A 19,263-nucleotide genomic window follows, 5' to 3' on the forward strand; every position below is an offset into this window, starting at 1 on the left:
GGGCCAAAAAACTCACGTCCAGGGGAATTAAAAGAACATAGATAATTATTAACATTATTTATTAATTCAAATTAGCTACAGATAAAGACAGATTTAGAATTTACTTTGTTGCCTTAACATTAATGGGAAGACTGAGTTTGCATGTCTCTAACCAAGGAATCATAATTAGGTGTATATCCTGACAAAGATAATAATAATAAGTCTTCAGTATGGGAATCAGTCAGGACAGAACGTTGTTCAGTCTTTGTTAGCTTCAATTATGAAAATGCCGATTCGCATAGGTATGTAGATCCGAAACAAGAATAGATATATTTTCTACATTTGGTGATACTGGGATATTTTTCTCGGTTGACATATTTCCAAAAATCTTCTTCAAATTTTCTGGCTTGTAAGATTAAGTCAGTTTGTAAAATTATAATTTCATATTTTAATGCCCTTTGATCCATATGTAATATGTCTGAAATTTTTTTGCTAATGCGTTTCACACAATCTTTTTTAAAAGGAAAATATATAAATTCCACAATTTCTTTTAATTTTTTCAAAATCCTGGAATCTTACCTCAAAATCTTCAGTTACTTTTTGGATTTCCGCGACATATTTGTCAATCTTATAATTAATATTTTTATGTTTTTGTAGGTTACCTGCCATATTTGGAAAATGATTCAGATTATTCTGTTGCAGATCTTCTATTAGCAAAATAAATTTTGTTTTATATGCATCTATGCAGCTGATCATATCAATTACTGTTTTATTTTTACCTTGTAATTCTAAATTTAAATGACTTAATATTGAAGTAAAATCGGTAAGAAATGCTAAATCACTAAGCCAAGTTTCATCATTTAAATTTTCACAGTTTCCATCTTGTTCATGAAGAAAATCTATAATTTCAGACAATAAATCACAAAATCACTGCAGAAATTTACCTCTGCTTGGCCATCTGACATCGGTATGTTGTAATAATTCAGGTTGGCCTTCATCAAGCTGCAGTTGGAAGAGATGCCGTTTGAGGGAACTTCCTCGAATTGAATTAACAATTTTAAATACTATGTCCATTACCTCTTTTGTGTTTGGTTTCTTGCTAGCTAACACTTGCTGGTGAATTATGCAGTGATAGCTCAAAAAGGTTAGGAATTCATCTTCATTTTGACACAGGGCTATAAATCCATTTCTGCAACCTATTATTGCAGCTGCGCCGTTGTTATTGAGACTAATTTAAAAAGTGGTACTTTCAAATCATTGAGCAAGTTTTTAAAGGCTTTGAATATGTCTACACCTCTAGTCCTTTCCTTCAAAGAAATCATACCCAACAATTCTTCTTTAGATGTAAAATCCTTAAAAACCATTTACGAAAACAAGTAATTGTGCTGTATCACTTATATCTGTCGATTCATCACACTGAAGGGAAAAACAAGAACGTCTATTAATATCATTATATAACTGCTCTTTTACATTCCCACTCATCCTTTCAATTCGTCACATCACTGTGTTTCGAGACAAAAGTAGATCTTGAATTGCATAACAATTTCACTCTTGTTCTTAAAATCGTTATAAAGTGAATCTAACATTTCCTTTACAAATTCATCGTCGGAAAATGGCTTACATTTTTTTGCTAAGAGATAGCTTACTTTGAATGATGCAGTAATTACTGCTTGTGACTTCAACCTTGGCTTTTTAAAAATGCTTTGTTGATTTGTTAATTGAGTTTTAAGATCCCTAAATTTATGTTTTCTCAGTTCAGAATTTGGTTGATAATCTGTTTGATACTTATTATGTAAAGCTAAAAAATGTCTCTCCAGATTACCCTTTTTTAGCAATGGCTACCGAGGTAAGGCATATTAAACAACAACATTTATCATTCACCATTGTAAAAAAGTAATCGAGTTCCCATTCTTCATTGAAGTGATAAGTTTTCGATTTTTTCGGTTTACTACTCATGTCCATGGGTATACTAGAATGCAAAGAAATATGACAATTTAAAGAATAAATAATAAATTAAATATTTTCCTAGAACATTCAAAAACTCATGAACTGCGGCAATTATCTCCATTATATTGAGAGAAATAATAACAATACTGCATATTACGATCAAGACAGCAATACAAGTATATTAAAATCTAATATAGATATATTCAAATTTACAAGAAGTATGTTAAAGTTACAATATATTTATTACAGTTTACAATACTGACTTCTTAATTTAAATAGAATTATTGTTATTCCTAATATATTCGTAATACTGTCCCTTATTTTTCTCTCACTGTAATGACCACTGTTTAGAGATCTGTTGCCAAGAATGCTGACTTATCAAGTAAATAGATAGGTAAGAAAAGCAATTTAATTTAAAACAAAGAAAAGGTACTTACATTTTAAAAAGAAGAAAAATTGAAACTCAACATGGTCACAGAGGATAAATAATATTGATTAATGATAATACTGTTAATACAAAAGAAAAGAAGCTACCATATGACACTATCAAATATTCAAGCTAACTGACTGTGTTCTTTGATGAGTCGAGTCGTAACTGTTGCGTTCACGTGTTGCGTCCGGTGTGTAACACATAAGTCAAAATGTATTGTGCTGGGTGGGCGGAGATCACAGTGTCGGGCTGTCAGAATTCTAGGAATTTATGACCTTGGCAAATTCCCAGAATGCATTAAACTATTGCTAGAATGTTTTGTCTTCTACAATCGCTTCAAAGTCCATGGTACACGGAATTCCACCCCAGACATTTCTAACGATCGACCAAAATTGGCCTCGTGATCGACTGGTCGATCGCAATCGACTTGTTGGCCACCCCTGGTCTATATCATCAAAATTTATGACTTGCTGTTGTAAATCCTCATTTACATTGTGGCACTGGAAATACAAGGAAATTACCTGAATAGAATCTAATGCTTATTTATTTGATGGTAGCATTATCTCATTCAGTTTCATTATCTTATTCAGCGCCTTCCTCTACTTCTTTATTCTATGAGATAACACTTTTGATGATAGCATCATCAACAAAACTGACAAAGTAGCTAGACCGTCACCAACCCCCTCATAAAGATCTAACTCTATTTCCTGAAGAAACCACAAATACTGAACAGATTACTTAATTTGTTTTTCCTGCTTAACCTCTGGGACCACCGTTAGGCATTGCTTCATAGGATGAGATGAACAATTTGTAGTGTGTGTGAAAATGCCATGCCTGACCATGATTTGAACCCAGGACCTCCAAATGAAAGGCTGAGATGCTATCACTCGTGCCACGGAGGCCGGCAAACAGTTTAATTATTCAGTGGAAATCTTCTTCATCATAAGTATTGTTTGTTTCTGGGTTTAGAAAAAGGCCAGCACGTCAAAATGAATTTTTACTTTTATAGTCTTTTTCATAAGTACTGTTAATTTCTGGGTTTAGGAAAAGGGCATTGTATCAAAATGGATTTCTTGCTGTTGTAGTTAACCTATACTTTTTGCAGAAGGCACAATTCCTTGTATAAATTAATTTTTTTCATTAATTTTTATCAGTTGTAGAATATACATGTATTCTACAATTGATAAAAATTAATAGTTTTAGGTGGGAAGAAAACAAATTTTGATTTTTTTTTAATCCATTCACATCAGTATGCACTGTATCTATCAGCATCAGAAAATTTTGAACAATCTTACTTAATTCATCATTCCATGAACAAATCTTTTCTTAAAAAATTTCAGAATTAGGCCATACTGATTTGTAGCTTTCATACTTTACTGGTAGATTTTCAATGATTTTGAAACACCTCATCTCATTTAACACACCAATTTTTAATAAAAAATGTTTTTCCATTCCTGACATACAGATGCAGATACATACATACATATGGTTTTTCATCCTGACTCAGTGCTTTAACACTTTACTGTCAACTCATTTTTCACTGTGTACAGTTTATTTTAATACTTTTAATTTTTAATATGCAATTTAATTAAATAATTCAATCATGATTGAGGATGCAGGATCCCATTAAAGTACTTTCATGATAAAACTGTATTCTGTACTAGGTGGTATATATTACAGAATTAAAAATATACTTGATTAATAAATAATTTTTTTATTACAGTTATATTATAACTGTCACAATTATCCACAGCTGCATAATAAGTCATTTATAATCACAAAGTAAATTATCTCAAACTAAATATACTAGTAAATTATTAATGAAGTTAATTGCACAGGTATTTTTAATAATTATGTATTATGATAAGTTATGTATTTAATATTAAGTATTTGAAAAGTTGATTTTGTCTTTCAAAAAGATAAATCTCACAAGGAATTATTTATTTACAAAATGTTTCTTAATTCAGCAAACATTGTACAAAAGGTAATCTGAGGGTAAAGGGGGTAAACTGCTGCATAATATAATATAATCGTAATATATAATTATATTTAAATAAGCTGTATTTATTATAATTTGAGAATTTTTAAACTGTCAAAATTGTTTACCGTTTTATAAATTTTGAAATACGTAAATTCTGCTATCCAGTACTAGAGAGCAATTTTGCAATTAGTGTCTGACAATTTCAAAATTCACAAATTATAAAAACAATTTATTTAAATATAAGTATAGAATTAAATACCAACCACGATGCAGGATCCACAAAAATCGATTCTAGTAATTAATATGGTAAATTTAACTTATCCATTTACCGTGTTTTTGGTGGTTCCAAGAACACAGTAAATGGATAAGTTTGTTTTTGGTGTTTTCAATTTCATTTAATATTAATTCTATTAGCACAGTGTCAATATGTTAATAAACTATTTAAAAAAAAGTGTATATGTGTGTGTGTGTGTGTGTGTGTATGCACACATGTGCAAAATAAAGGATTTAACAGAACTCAGCCTGAAATAAATAATAAATGCACATGTACCAAGTTGATAATTGGTCACAATTACTCAGTGAACCCAATGAGGTTGACCATTGTTAACCATAGCACCAAACATGTAAATTATTTAAAATCCATTAAACAAATTAAAAATTGTTTAAATGTTTCATAAATACTTCTACTGTTACTCAAGTCCCACATTTTATTATTGTAATTGTTCTGTCAGGATTCTGTTGAATTCCTTCCCTACTAGTCTTTCAGCGAATATTTATTTTACGTATTTAAAGATTTAATTTCACAAACCTGTGATGTACATCATTGCTTTGCAACAATTCTAATAATGCTGGAACTGAATTGAGAGAGAGTGCAGTCTTTGCCAGTATAAAGTTGTGCAATGCACTAAAAAGTGGATGTTGAGGTAATGAAAGAGCTAGTGAAGTCTGAGCAAGAAATGTAGTGACAACAGTGGCTATTTGTGGATATTCCTCTTGCAACTCTAAAACACCTCCACGTATAACGTTTATGAAATTAAGCCATAATTGCTGATCATTGTCTCCACTACACAAAAAAATAAAAAAGTTAACAAATAAAATAAAAATGACAGAGCGAATAAAAAATTATTAAGAGATTTTTTATACCTTACAACTTGCTACTAGCTCTATTACAAATTACAGTAGGTCTTACCCAGACTTAGGTTGACCACTTCAAAAGTTTAATTCCAATCATTAAAACATAATGGAAGATGGGTATTCAAATCAAAATAAAAGCATATATCAAAAGTAAGAGATGGTTGCTAATAAAAAGTAAAAGGTGATAGCTAATACTAGAAATAGTGTAATAGGATTTACATATACAGTAGCTTCTACTGTTTCATTAAGTAATTATTTGCCACAATATAGAACACAGACTCTTATTAATGAAAAACATTTGATTTTTTTTGTACGAAAATTAAAGTATGACATCACCATGTGTGTTTTAAGACTGCTAATTCTGTCTTTTAGGACAGAGAAGGAAACAAATATTTTCATGAATTATTGTGGCTAATACTTGTTATATATATGTGGAATCAAAAATGAAAAAATAATGAAAAAGGCATCCATAAAAAATTATGAAAATGGTATGGATTTCTTACATAAATGTGGAATCAACAGGCAATCCATGAAGTGGTATCATTCTAAACCAATGAAGGCAAGAAAACCAAGTGAGCATGAAAAACTAACCCCACTGTTAACTGGAGCAAAAAATTTCCCTTTTAGTGAATTTATAGATGCAGAAGCACTTATTACAATAAAAATGTACTGTAAATTGGTTCAAAATTGGGGCATATATCTAAAATTTATGATGTAAAATATTGATACCAGGGATTTTTTTTATTCCATAACAAGTGCTGACTCACTGCAGACTATTGACTCACTATATATATATATATATGACTCACTATTCAGAAGATTCATCAATTTAATGCCAACCTTTTGATCTCTACTTTACTCCCTTAACATAATTATTTCCATACTTCCTTCAATTCAGACGTATGCTTTGAACTCAATCATTCAAGAAATAAGAGAAGTTAAAAATAATAGTACTAAAGTGGGCAAAATCTTAGGCGGTGGATTTTTATGCTTAGATTAAAAAAATTGTGTTTTTAATTAGAGAAAGGTAATGCTTAAAAAACAATGGTGACTACATAGAGAAATAAACTTTCTAATGTTAAGAGACCTTTCTAATGTGATGAAACTTTCTAGTTGGTTAAGAGGAAAATATTTAATCAACTAGCATTTATTTCTGATAAATGCTTAAAGAAGACATATTTAATTATATTTGAAATCCAGTAGTATTTAAATCTATTTCCTTCAAAATAAAATAAAAATTAGTGAGTAACTTTTTTAAAGGTGTATAATCCATTATTTCTGACAACTAAAAAAGAAATTGTCATGTTTGATCATGACTTTATATGATCAAATTATCATACTGACTGATTTATATGATAATCTATATTAATTGTTAGTGACTTATTTGATCATGTTCGATCAATTACTTGTCTGATCATAACTTACCTAGAAAGATGTGAATGAAACCTTGTAAGCACAAGGTATGCAACAGTACGAACTTCAATATTAATATTACTGAGAGCAGAAAGAACAATGGCAAGAGCTCCAGAATTAACCATTGAACGATGCTGGACATCAGCACCAGGTGCTAATAAATGACTAAAAAGAGGCAATAAAAACGCTGGATCATAAATTTTCTCTCCATCTTCTACATCTATAAAATCACTTGCCTGTAAAAAAAAATTACAAAACTGTGAACCAAAGGGCAACCCAGTAGAAAAAGAAAAACAGACAAGATTGATTTAAGATTCAAAAATACACAAAGATGTAACATACAAAGATGTAAAAATACACTATTAAAATATGTAAAAATCACAACTTATTTCTTTTAAAAGGAATCTAACACAATAGACAGTTCAGCCACAAGACATATATACACTCCTGAAGAAATAATCATAATATCCAGCTCTTGTATTGCCAGAATATTCCCTATCAGGTCAGAAACAGATCCACTTCCTTAAAGATACTACCTCAAGCAACCCTCAATAAAACCAGATCAGGAAGTTTAGGAAGAATCTATTAAATATAAAAGATGTCCCTGAAGTATACAAAGAAACTTCAGATGTACATTCATTTCAACAAAAGGTTCCTAAAACTATATGTATAAATCTGTTATATAGTATTTAATGACATTATTTTTAAACAGTAAAACTTAGATTTTTATTTTCTAACATTCAATATTTGAAATGTTTGTAACATTCTCTTTTTTAGTGTAATTATTTGTTTCTTAATGGAAGAAAAGAAAACTAGCTAAAAATTTAGAATGATATATTCCAACTACAGAGTTATTCTCTGTAATTTTTAATCAAGTTTAAAAAACTGAGGTGTCCCTTTGTTCATAGTGAAGTATAAGATTTATTCTATAAAAAAAAAAAGAAAAAAAATAGTTGCAAACATGTTTTGCTTAATATGGTATGATTTTGATTTGCTAATAAATAATTTTCAAATCCATTTTTTTACTGAAAATGTCCATTTAACTTTATTATGTACTTTTGGTTCACTGCATACTGAATTTTATTCAAATATCACAATATATTCTTGAGATAAGAATTTATTTTTCAAAAAAACAAAATGACTGATAGAATGAAAACTAAACATTTTCAAATAAACAGTTAGAAAACTTTTTCTTATTTTGATATGAAGGATCTATTCCCAAAGTTTCTCAGTAAATTCAACACTGATACATTAACCCAAACTTTGTTTGGGATATTTATGCCAATTATTAGTGAACTTATCATAGCCCCATTTTAGCATTACCATTCTTGTTGCAGTTGAATCCATACCATAAACAGGTTAAAAATTATAAATGAAAGAGATGCTCCCTTTTTAGCACACAGTGAAGTTCTTTTACTGTCATATCATAATGCCTTGGTGTCTTGGCATCCAATACCAGCTCTAACTTTTGGCCAGAGAAATTAAGTAGGAACAGATAGTCTTCTCAAAGCAGTTTAGATTTAGACCAATTGTTCCCAGGCCCCAGACTATCAATGGTAGATGAAGATTTGCTTGTTTCCACACCTCATTCCATTAAATTGATTAAATAGAGAAACTTTCAAGTGAAATAATTGTGGCTTAACCAATGGAAAGTTCTCTAGTGGACACAACAAATTCAAATAATGCTTTAACCGTAGAACCTATAAAAACAATACTGTTGTTATTAGCTAGACCAAAGTCTTTCTATTCCATGACATCTCCAGCCAGTGTTAACAGTGAATGAATGACGCCATGAGACACATTTCATGCCAAGGATAAAGGTATTCAGCATATTAGTGAAACAAGCAAGGTTTATGTCTGAATAAATCTTAATTGTGCTAATATAAATAAATTGATGAGGTCGTTCTTATTACACAGCATCTTTTGAACAAGATGATATCTTCAGGTTTTGAACTGCTGTTTACTTTAATAATTAGTTAATTTTCATATTTTTCTTCAAAGCCTCTAATTCTATTTCTGATAAATTTCTCTTTAACTTCATTATACTAAAACTATCATAATTTGGGCTGTTACTACTAATTAAATGTTTGTGATTTATCCTCACACTATGATGAGAATGAGCAAAGGATCTTCTGCCTATCATAGCTTTTTCTTGCTCATCTAACCAGTTTCCTGTTGAAGTCAATTACCCAATATTCAACTGAGCCGCTAGACGTAATAGAGGCACCTTGTGTAGATTATCAGCCAGATAATGTGTGAAAGGCTGACAGAACTCTCTTCCAATTAATCTTTATATTAATGAAGGTGGTTTTATCTATAAAAAAATTCCCGCTTCCTATAATCTGCTTTATACTCTCAGTTCAATTCCAAGGCCACATGAAAATTTTCTGTAGATTATTATGCAATAAATATCATCAAGGTTTTTTAGTTCAAAGAAATTAATTCATCCAGATTTTAATAGTTAATAATATACATCTCCAAAAAGATTTCCTCAAAATTTATACTTAATGGTTTTAATTAATCATGTTTGCTTTGAAGGCCTGAATGGATTAATGTGTTTCTTTGTGACATCATTAAAGTCACACTTCCACTGAAAGTTCAATACTAAAATATGCCTATCTCTCAACTTCTGAAAATTCAAATTCGTTCATCTGTAATGGTAGTATATTTACAAATTACATCTTTTGTTTGAAAATTTCAAAAAATAAAATAATTTAAGGAAACTATTAAAAGATATAAAAAACTATATCGAAAACATACTTATGTTAATACAATATTTTGTAGTTGGTATACTGAAAACAGCAATACTTTCATGTCAAATTTCTACTTTGAACAATTCACTTACAATTTCAGTGACATGGAAACAGATGGATTAATAGAAACACAAGGCCACACAAAGTGCCATTATAAGGGCTATAAAAAATTTTCTAGAAATACAAATGCCCAAAATCGTAAAATGATAAAATTTTTCTATACATAGGTTTATTAAAAAAAAAGTAAATGATTAAAACAATACTTATAAAATTAAATTAATAAAATCTACATTTAATTTTTAATTAAAAAATATAAAAATCTAATTAATAATAAAATTTATTTAATCTCTACTTCAATTTTTATATAGAGTCAATGGCTACAATCATTTCTACTGAATTCTGCTAGAATGAAGTAACACAAGACTTAAAATTGTCTAATAATTTTAAGAAAACATTTTATTACAAGATGTGTTTTTAAAGTCCATTTTGAAATACAAAACAAAACTGAAAAATGTGAACAAACTTTTTTACTTAGGCATAAAAGCTACATTCATTTATTTACTACTTTTCTAAACAGCTGCCTTCAACTTCAACAAATTTTTCACAGTGTTTCACTAACTTCTTCGTTCCCTCATTAAGAAATTCTACCGCCAGTGACTTAACCATGCAGTAACAATTTTCAATTCATCATTATTCTCAAACCTTTCTGATGCTACTGTTTAAGCTGAAGAAAAATAGAATAATCCCTGGGAACTAAGTCAGGGCTATTGGGTAGATAATTGAGGACTTTTTAACAAAATTTTTCCAGTTACCTTACTATGTGTTTTGTCGTGTGTGAATGGGCATTGTCATGCAAAAACAAAATCCTGTGGGAGAGCATTTCATGTCATTTGTTTTTTATAGTTCTTATAAGATTTTTTAACACTTTGAAATACTTATCATCATTCACAGTAGTTCCATGTTCACTAAATTTGATAATCACAACACACCTTTTTCCCCCAAAAAAATATGTCATAAGCTTCTTTACTGAACGTTCTTGTTTGAACTTCTTCAGTCTAGATGATAAATGCCACCACCACATTGATTGCTGCTTTGTCTGTACATTTGAATAAGATATCCAGATTTCACCTACAGTAACAATGCAATCAAACAATTCATCATCTTCATTTTTGTAACATCGCAAAAATTTATGCAGAGTAGCAAGATGTTTTTCCTTGCACATTTTGGTTAATATCTTTGGCATCCATCTGGTACACAATTTTTTATAACCCAATTTTTCGGTCAAAATTTCATAAATCAAAGATCATGAAACATCAGGAAAGAACAATTGTGACAATTCATCCCCCAATTGTGACAACTGACAATCATCAAAGACAATTGTAACATGGTGAAGCACCCATTTTCTCAAATTTTTTTGTCAACTTTTCAATCAAATTATGTTTCACCACCAGCCAACTGTTACAATCTTTATCATGAACTTTCATTTGCCCTTTTCAAAATGAATAGCACCATTGCCTTGCCTTACAAACATTCAGCCATAAAAGTCACAAATTTGCCTGTGAATTTCAGCAGCAGAATTATTTTTCCCATCCGAAAATGGATTACACCTTGTACTTCATATATGGTGGGAGCATAAATAGTACCACTCATTATAAATTGATGAAAATAAATAAATAACAAAAAAATTACTAAACTATTATTGCTAACAACTGACTATTGATTGAAATAACTGAGCTACAGAAGCACCATCTGTTTGGATCACGTATATAGGTGGCAAATTCAAACACTTTAAAAACTTAACCTGTATATACAATTTCAGCCATTTGGTACTTCATTTTTATCACATATCCTTTTATTTTATGTATTTATTTATCTTTTTTTATTAATCAGTCAACCATTATTGTCAACTAAATGCACTGACTTTGAAGATTCTTTTTGTAATTTGTAGAGGATTTTGTATTTCTGACCATCCTACAGTAAGGTTTTACCACATATTCTTTTTAACAGGCAACAAACTTTTGCAAAATTCTCCAAAAGTATTTAAATAAAATTAAACTGAAACTATAAAATAAACTTTTTACAAAAACAAAAGCTAACTTGACTATAAAAGTAACAAAATATTCACTTAATTGTTCTTTAACACCTTTGACTTTTTAAAGTTGGAATAAATTATTGGTATGTTATTTTTTAACATTTGCTCTACAAATAACAAATTAGAGAAAACAATTTAAACTATTTATAAAATTAAAAGTCATTTCTTACTTTCAGTGATCTCTTTAAAGGAAATTTAGAGATAGTAAGATCAACAACATCTTTATTCAACAAATCTAACACCTGAGACATGCGAGGTTGACGCCATAAAGGCTGTGATGACTTGGAATGAACACTGTAGTAATTGGCAGCAGTTGGTCCCCATAAGCAAGGTCGCCATTCCCACACACTTGCTCCATTGTTTTCATACAACTGCAATAACTAAAATCAAAAGAATAGTTTTTATAATGCACCCATAAGTATTTTAATTTAAATAAACACAAAATTACTAGATTAAAAGAATAGAAACAAAAAATAAGCATATATAATACACAAAATATAACCTCTTTAAAGATAAATTTTAATTAACTTTAATTTTAACTTTTAATTATCTTTTGTATTTTGATTCTTCTTAATGATGTATCATCATTGGACCAATTTTAAAACATTCTGACTACTAAACTTAGATATTGCTCAATATAATAAACAATCTTTCAGGGTTCAATAACCTCTCAGTAGAAGAGTAATACATGAAATAAGAGCAAATTTTAATACAACATGGATGTTATACTGGATATGATAAAAGATGGAGCTTAACTTTAAACCACACAGACTTCCTTTTTATTTTTAACTAAATTTCTATACATAAATTAATACATCTTCAAAAATTATAGTATTATGATATAAGCAAGTTTTCAAAGATTTTCAAATATAAGTTGACATAGACATTAAAAAATGAAACTGAGATTAAATTTTTATAGCTAAAATATTGTAATAACAGTAATTGAGATTGTACTACAGAAAAACAAAAAAAGTAATAAAAAATGTTAGTTTAATTTATGTAATAATAAGCATTAAGATTAAAACAGTTAGCCTCATTTATAATCCTCACTTACACAATTGTACATGATCAACTGTCTTTTCCTCCTCCTCACCACCCGTTTCAAACCCCTCCCCTAACCACAAGTGCATGAGCAACACATACATTCGGGCATATACACAAACATACACACAAAACCAATAAACAAAGTATATTTTCATGCATCACATCAACAATTTGACTTAAATTACACAACTGATAATCTAGATTAGATTATCTCTTAATCAAAATAAACTTTTTATATTTGTTTACTAAAATAAAATATTTACATAAATACCATGAATATAATAACATATATATAAAGAAGACATAAAGAAAGAAAGAGATATAACCTCTAACAGTATTTGATCCGTCTTATTAAGTGTTGCTCCATATGCCGATAAATATATAGGTACGTGAGATGACGAAGCTAAATTTGGATTCATTTTTAACAACACCAACAACAACTGCACAGTCTGATCTGTAAGCATGTAAGGAGATATCACATTATAGTAATAATAACAATAATAATAATAGTGATGGTCCATTGTATTAATATAATATGTATATATATACAATATATTTCCAGTTTATTAAGTAACAATATTATTACAACAAACGTTACAGAAATATTAATACATAATACATGCAAATTGCAATAATGTGTTTAGTATTTTCAAGTTATCTTCATAAAGCAAAATAGATTTCAAAAAAATAGAAACTAATTTATTACAAGGAAGGGAAATTACCGTCATTTCTATATGATAAAGACAAGGTTTTTCTTATAAAAAAAAAAAAAAACTAGAAAATTTTTAACAGATCATTCCACTTATGGTGATTTTCACATAGGTATAAATGTTTCATTTCTACGTACACATTTGAAAATGGACTTTTTAAAAGTCCATTTTAGTTTGGACTTTTAGTTTGAACTGCTGTAAGTTACAGCAGTTATCCACTACTACACTTCTTTATAACAGATCCATTCACAGCAACATTCATGTAGTATTTTTTTTTTTTTTTGTCTTCAGTCATTTGACTGGTTTGATGCAGCTCTCCAAGATTCCCTATCTAGTGCTAGTCGTTTCATTTCAGTATACCCTCTACATCCTACATCCCTAACAATTTGTTTTACATATTCCAAACGTGGCCTGCCTACACAATTTTTTCCTTCTACCTGTCCTTCCAATATTAAAGCGACTATTCCAGGATGCCTTAGTGTGTGGCCTATAAGTCTGTCTCTTCTTTTAACTATATTTTTCCAAATGCTTCTTTCTTCATCAATTTGTCGCAATACCTCTTCATTTGTCACTTTATCCACCCATCTGATTTTTAACATTCTCCTATAGCACCACATTTCAAAAGCTTCTAATCTTTTCTTCTCAGATACTCCGATTGTCCAAGTTTCACTTTCATATAAAGCGACACTCCAGACATATACTTTCAAAAATCTTTTCCTGACATTTAAATTAATTTTTGATGTAAACAAATTATATTTCTTAGTGAAGGCTCATTTCGCTTGTGCTATTCGGCATTTTATATCGCTCCTGCTTCGTCCATCTTTAGTAATTCTGCTTCCCAAATAACAAAATTCTTCTACCTCCATAATCTTTTCTCCTCCTATTTTCACATTCAGTGGTCCATCTTTGTTATTTCTACTACATTTCATTACTTTTGTTTTCTTCTTGTTTATTTTCATGCGATAGTTCTTGCGTAGGACTTCATCTATGCCGTTCATTGTTTCTTCTAAATCCTTTTTATTCTCGGCTAGAATTACTATATCATCAGCAAATCGTAGCATCTTTATCTTTTCACCTTGTACTGTTACTCCGAATGTAAATTGTTCTTTAACATCATTAACTGCTAGATCCATGTAAAGATTAAAAAGTAACGGAGATAGGGAACATCCTTGTCGGACTCCCTTTCTTATTACGGCTTCTTTCTTATGTTCTTCAATTGTTACTGTGGCTGTTTGGTTCCTGTACATGTTAGCAATTGTTCTTCTATCTCTGTATTTGAACCCTAATTTTTTTAAAATGCTGAACATTTTATTCCAGTCTACATTATCGAATGCCTTTTCTAGGTCTATAAACGCCAAGTATGTTGGTTTGTTTTTCTTTAATCTTCCTTCTACTATTAATTTGAGGCCTAAAATTGCTTCCCTTGTCCCTATACTTTTCCTGAAACCAAATTGGTCTTCTCCTAACACTTCTTCCACTCTCCTCTCAATTTTTCTGTATAGAATTCTAGTTAAGATTTTTGATGCATGACTAGTTAAACTAATTGTTCTGTATTCTTCACATTTATCTGCCCCTGCTTTCTTTGGTATCATGACTATAACACTTTTTTTGAAGTCTGATGGAAATTCCCCTTTTACATAAATATTACACACCAGTTTGTATAATCTATCAATCGCTTCCTCACCTGCACTGCGCAGTAATTCTACAGGTATTCCGTCTATTCCAGGAGCCTTTCTGCCATTTAAATCTTTTAATGCTCTCTTAAATTCAGATCTCAGTATTGTTTCTCCCATTTCATCCTCCTAAACTTCCTCTTCTTCCTCTATAACACCATTTTCTAATTCATTTCCTCCGTATAACTCTTCAATATATTCCACCCATCTATCGACTTTACCTTTCGTATTATATATTGGTGTACCATCTTTGTTTAACACATTATTAGATTTTAATTTATGCACCCCCAAAATTTTCCTTAACTTTCCTGTATGCTCCGTCTATTTTACCAATGTTCATTTCTCTTTCCACTTCTGAACACTTTTCTTTAATCCACTCTTCTTTCGCCAGTTTGCACTTCCTGTTTATAGCATTTCTTAATTGCCGATAGTTCCTTTTACTTTCTTCATCACTAGCATTCTTATATTTTCTACGTTCATCCATCAGCTGCAATATATCGTCTGAAACCCAAGGTTTTCTACCAGTTCTCTTTATTTCGCCTAAGTTTGCTTCTGCTGATTTAAGAATTTCCTTTTTAACATTCTCCCATTCTTCTTCTTAATTTTCTACCTTATCTTTTTTACTCAGACATCTTGCGATGTCCTCCTCAAAAATCTTCTTTACCTCCTCTTCCTCAACCTTCTCTAAATTCCACCGATTCATCTGACACCTTTTCTTTAGGTTTTTAAACCCCAATCTACATTTCATTATCACCAAATTATGGTCGCTATCAATGTCTGCTTCAGGGTAAGTTTTGCAGTCAACGAGTTGATTTCTAAATCTTTGCTTAACCATGATATAATCTATCTGATACCTTGCAGTATCGCCTGGCTTTTTCCAAGTGTATATTCTTCTATTATGATTTTTAAATTGGGTGTTGGCAATTACTAAATTATACTTTGTGCAAAACTCTATAAGTCGGTCCCCTCTTTCATTCCTTTTGCCCAGCCCATATTCACCCACTATATTTCCTTCCTTGCCTTTTCCAATGCTTGCATTCCAATCTCCAACTATTATTAAATTTTCATCTCCTTTTACGTGTTTAATTGCTTCATCAATCTCTTCGTATACACACTCTACCTCATCATCATCATGGGCGCTTATAGGCATATAGACATTAACAATCGTTGTTGGTTTAGGTTTTGATTTTATCCTTATTACAATGATTCTATTGCTATGCGTTTTGAAGTATTCTACTCTCTTCCCTACCTTCTTGTTCATTATGAAACCTACTCCTGCCTGCCCATTATTTGAAGCTGAGTTAATTATTCTAAAACCACCTGACCAAAAGTCGCCTTCCTCTTCCACCGAACCTCACTAATTCCTACTACATCCACATTTATCCTATCCATTTCCCTTTTTAAATTTTCTAGCCTACCAACCTTTTTTTAAACTTCTAACATTCCATGCTCCGACTCGTAGAATGTTATTTTTTAATTTTCTGGTGACCCCTTCCTTAGTAGTCCCCACCTGGAAATCCGAACGGGGATATATATCATGTAGTATATATATATATATTTTTTTTTTGACCACTGTGTTAATAGAATTTAGAATATTATTGCAGAATACTATAAAAACCGATTATTGGAAATTAATATAAGTTTAACTTATATAATTACTGTGTTTTGGTGGTTCATATTTCATGTAATTAAATATACCGGGTATATTAAGTAGTAATTAGTATTTTAAACCAAATATACAGAGTGTATTACAAAGTTCTCCCGGGACTTTTGTAACCTATTCTACTCATGAAAATAATGGATAAGGATAGAATTAGTGATTTTTTATGATTTTTGACCTGAAAAATCAAATAAAATATATCCCAGAACCATATTTGCAGTAGTTTGTGATAAATCTATGATGAGTACAAATTGGGGTAAAAAACCCTAATTTTTATATCTGATGTACAATACAAGGTGCTACCCAAAAGTTGGGGGAATTTTACCATAAAAATAAAATAGCTTACCATAACTTATAATTTCCACTGTCTCCTTCAAAGTAATCCCCTTGGGCATTGATACAGTGATCCCAGCGTTTTTCCCATGATTCCATGCATCCCTGGAAGTCTGCCAGTGTAAGTGTTCGAAGCATGTTCTGCGTTTCTTCCTGAATCTCCTCAATTGTGTTAAAAGGACGGCTTTTCAATTGAAATTTTATTTTCGGAAAGAGAAAAAAGTTGCACGTGGCAAGGTCAGGTAAAGGGTGGGTGGGGAATCACTACTGTCTTTTTGGAAGCCAAGAAATTCCAAATGGCTAGCGATTTGTGCACGGGCGCGTTGTCATGGTGCAGAACCCAGCTGTTGTTACCCCACAGATCTGAACGTTTGCGCCTAATGCTTTCACGTAACCGCTTCAAAAACTTCACAATAGAACATCCCATTGACAGTTTGACCAAGAGGAACAAATTCCTTATGGATAATGCATTTGATGTCGAAAAAACAATCATCATGGACTTCACATTTTGTTTTTGGTCGCTGTTCAACAGTCTCGGTACGAATTTTGCAGCAATGCGTCTCATGTTCAAATTGCCCAACAAGATGTGTTGCATGAACCCATATTGCACAAACATCATGGATTGTTTGTCTATAATCTGCAACAATAGCCTCTCAGACCTTTGCGATGTTTTCCGGTGTTGCGCTTGTTGATGTTCTTCCTGAACGTTCATCGTCATCGATTGTCGTACGTCTATATTTGAACCGTTTGTACCACAAAAAAGTTTTACTTTTACTCATAGCATTGTCACCAAATGGTTACACAAGCATGCAATGGGTTTCTGCACCAGTTTTTTTAAGCATGAAGCAAAATTTGATGCATGTTCTTTGCTCTTTAAAATCTGCCATTTAGAAGTTCGCCGAAGCAGTAAAAACACAACGTTACACAACCGCACGAAAGTCAACAATGCAGCCTCTCACCGTCACAGCTGTTGGAACACTGATTCACAAAGAGTACTGTTAGCCACATCTAGCGGCAGCAGGTCGTACCAGCAATAGTTCGCACGCGAAATTCAAATTCCCGAACTTTTGGGTAGCACCTTGTAACTTCCTTAAATGGGTGATAAACACATAAAATTTAAAAAAAAAGGTGTAAAAAATTTAATTCTAAAGAAAAAAGTATAAGAGAAGCTGAATAAGACTAAGAAAAGTTAGAAAATTTTGAATTTTATTTAGAAACAATTCAATATTATATTTGACAGAAAAGTACTTATTTCTGTCAAATATAATTCAATATTATATTATATTAATATTATATTATATTATATTATAATACAATTCAATATTATATTTGACAGAAATGTACTTATTTAATGTAAACAAAAGCCAAATTCTTTTTTGGACATGAAAAATTTACAAAAACAAAAGTTACTGTTAAATTTTTTTTTAAACTGGAGATTACATAACAACGGCAAAATAAAAATGAATGAATAAAAATTACTTGGATAATAATTTTTTTATTAATGACAAAAATAAAATTAATTATTCGAAAAATTATTATTTAAAAGTTGACAATAAAATAACAACAGCTGTTCAACAATGTACAATACTGTTAGTGTTTAAATCATTCTGTAAAGTACGTTAAGTGTATCGGGTACTGTGAACCGTGCTGTCATTAGCGAAGGTTTTCTACAAATTTTAGTTTGAATGTGCTTTTCCACTGAAATAATGTTGTACTTTAATGAGGATATGCTGATTTTGTATTCATTTAAGATAAATTTTTAAATAATATTAATTTAAAAAATAACTGAATTGTCTGCATCCTTGTTTAATTAATGTAATTTTAAAAAAAATTAAAAATCTACAATCAGTTCTCTTGAAACAATGAAAGAGTTATGATGAATGTCTATGACTGACTTGAGGGAGCCAAAGTCCAATAGCAATTAATTACTCTATATTCTGTTTCATTCTAGCTGCCCCAGAACAGCTCTTGAATGAAAATGAAATTAATTTTTTTTAGCATGTAAATAAATTCCATAACTTACTGGGGCTTGAACCCAAAATTTCCAGATGAAGGGTAAAGATTTTACGATTTTGCCATAAGATTAGCAATTTGTACAAATAATATGAAAAACT

The 19,263-nt window shown here is 30.5% G+C and overlaps 1 protein-coding gene across 3 annotated transcripts in view; it reads right to left on the minus strand.

The window, feature by feature from the left end:
• Window positions 1–19,263, minus strand: part of LOC142319837 (nucleolar pre-ribosomal-associated protein 1) — a 246,924-nt gene that overhangs the window by 16,756 nt on the left and 210,905 nt on the right. For all 3 annotated transcript variants that reach the window (XM_075357521.1, XM_075357512.1, XM_075357518.1), the window contains exons 21-24: window positions 13,100–13,227; window positions 11,900–12,109; window positions 6,897–7,120; window positions 5,146–5,400 (exon numbers count right to left, since the gene is read on the minus strand). In XM_075357521.1, the coding sequence (XP_075213636.1) occupies window positions 5,146–5,400; window positions 6,897–7,120; window positions 11,900–12,109; window positions 13,100–13,227 (817 nt within the window). The remainder of the gene's footprint in view (window positions 1–5,145; window positions 5,401–6,896; window positions 7,121–11,899; window positions 12,110–13,099; window positions 13,228–19,263) is intronic.

The sequence above is a fragment of the Lycorma delicatula genome, chromosome 1 (assembly GCF_047948215.1).
Source record: "Lycorma delicatula isolate Av1 chromosome 1, ASM4794821v1, whole genome shotgun sequence".
Lineage (NCBI taxonomy): Eukaryota > Metazoa > Arthropoda > Insecta > Hemiptera > Fulgoridae > Lycorma > Lycorma delicatula.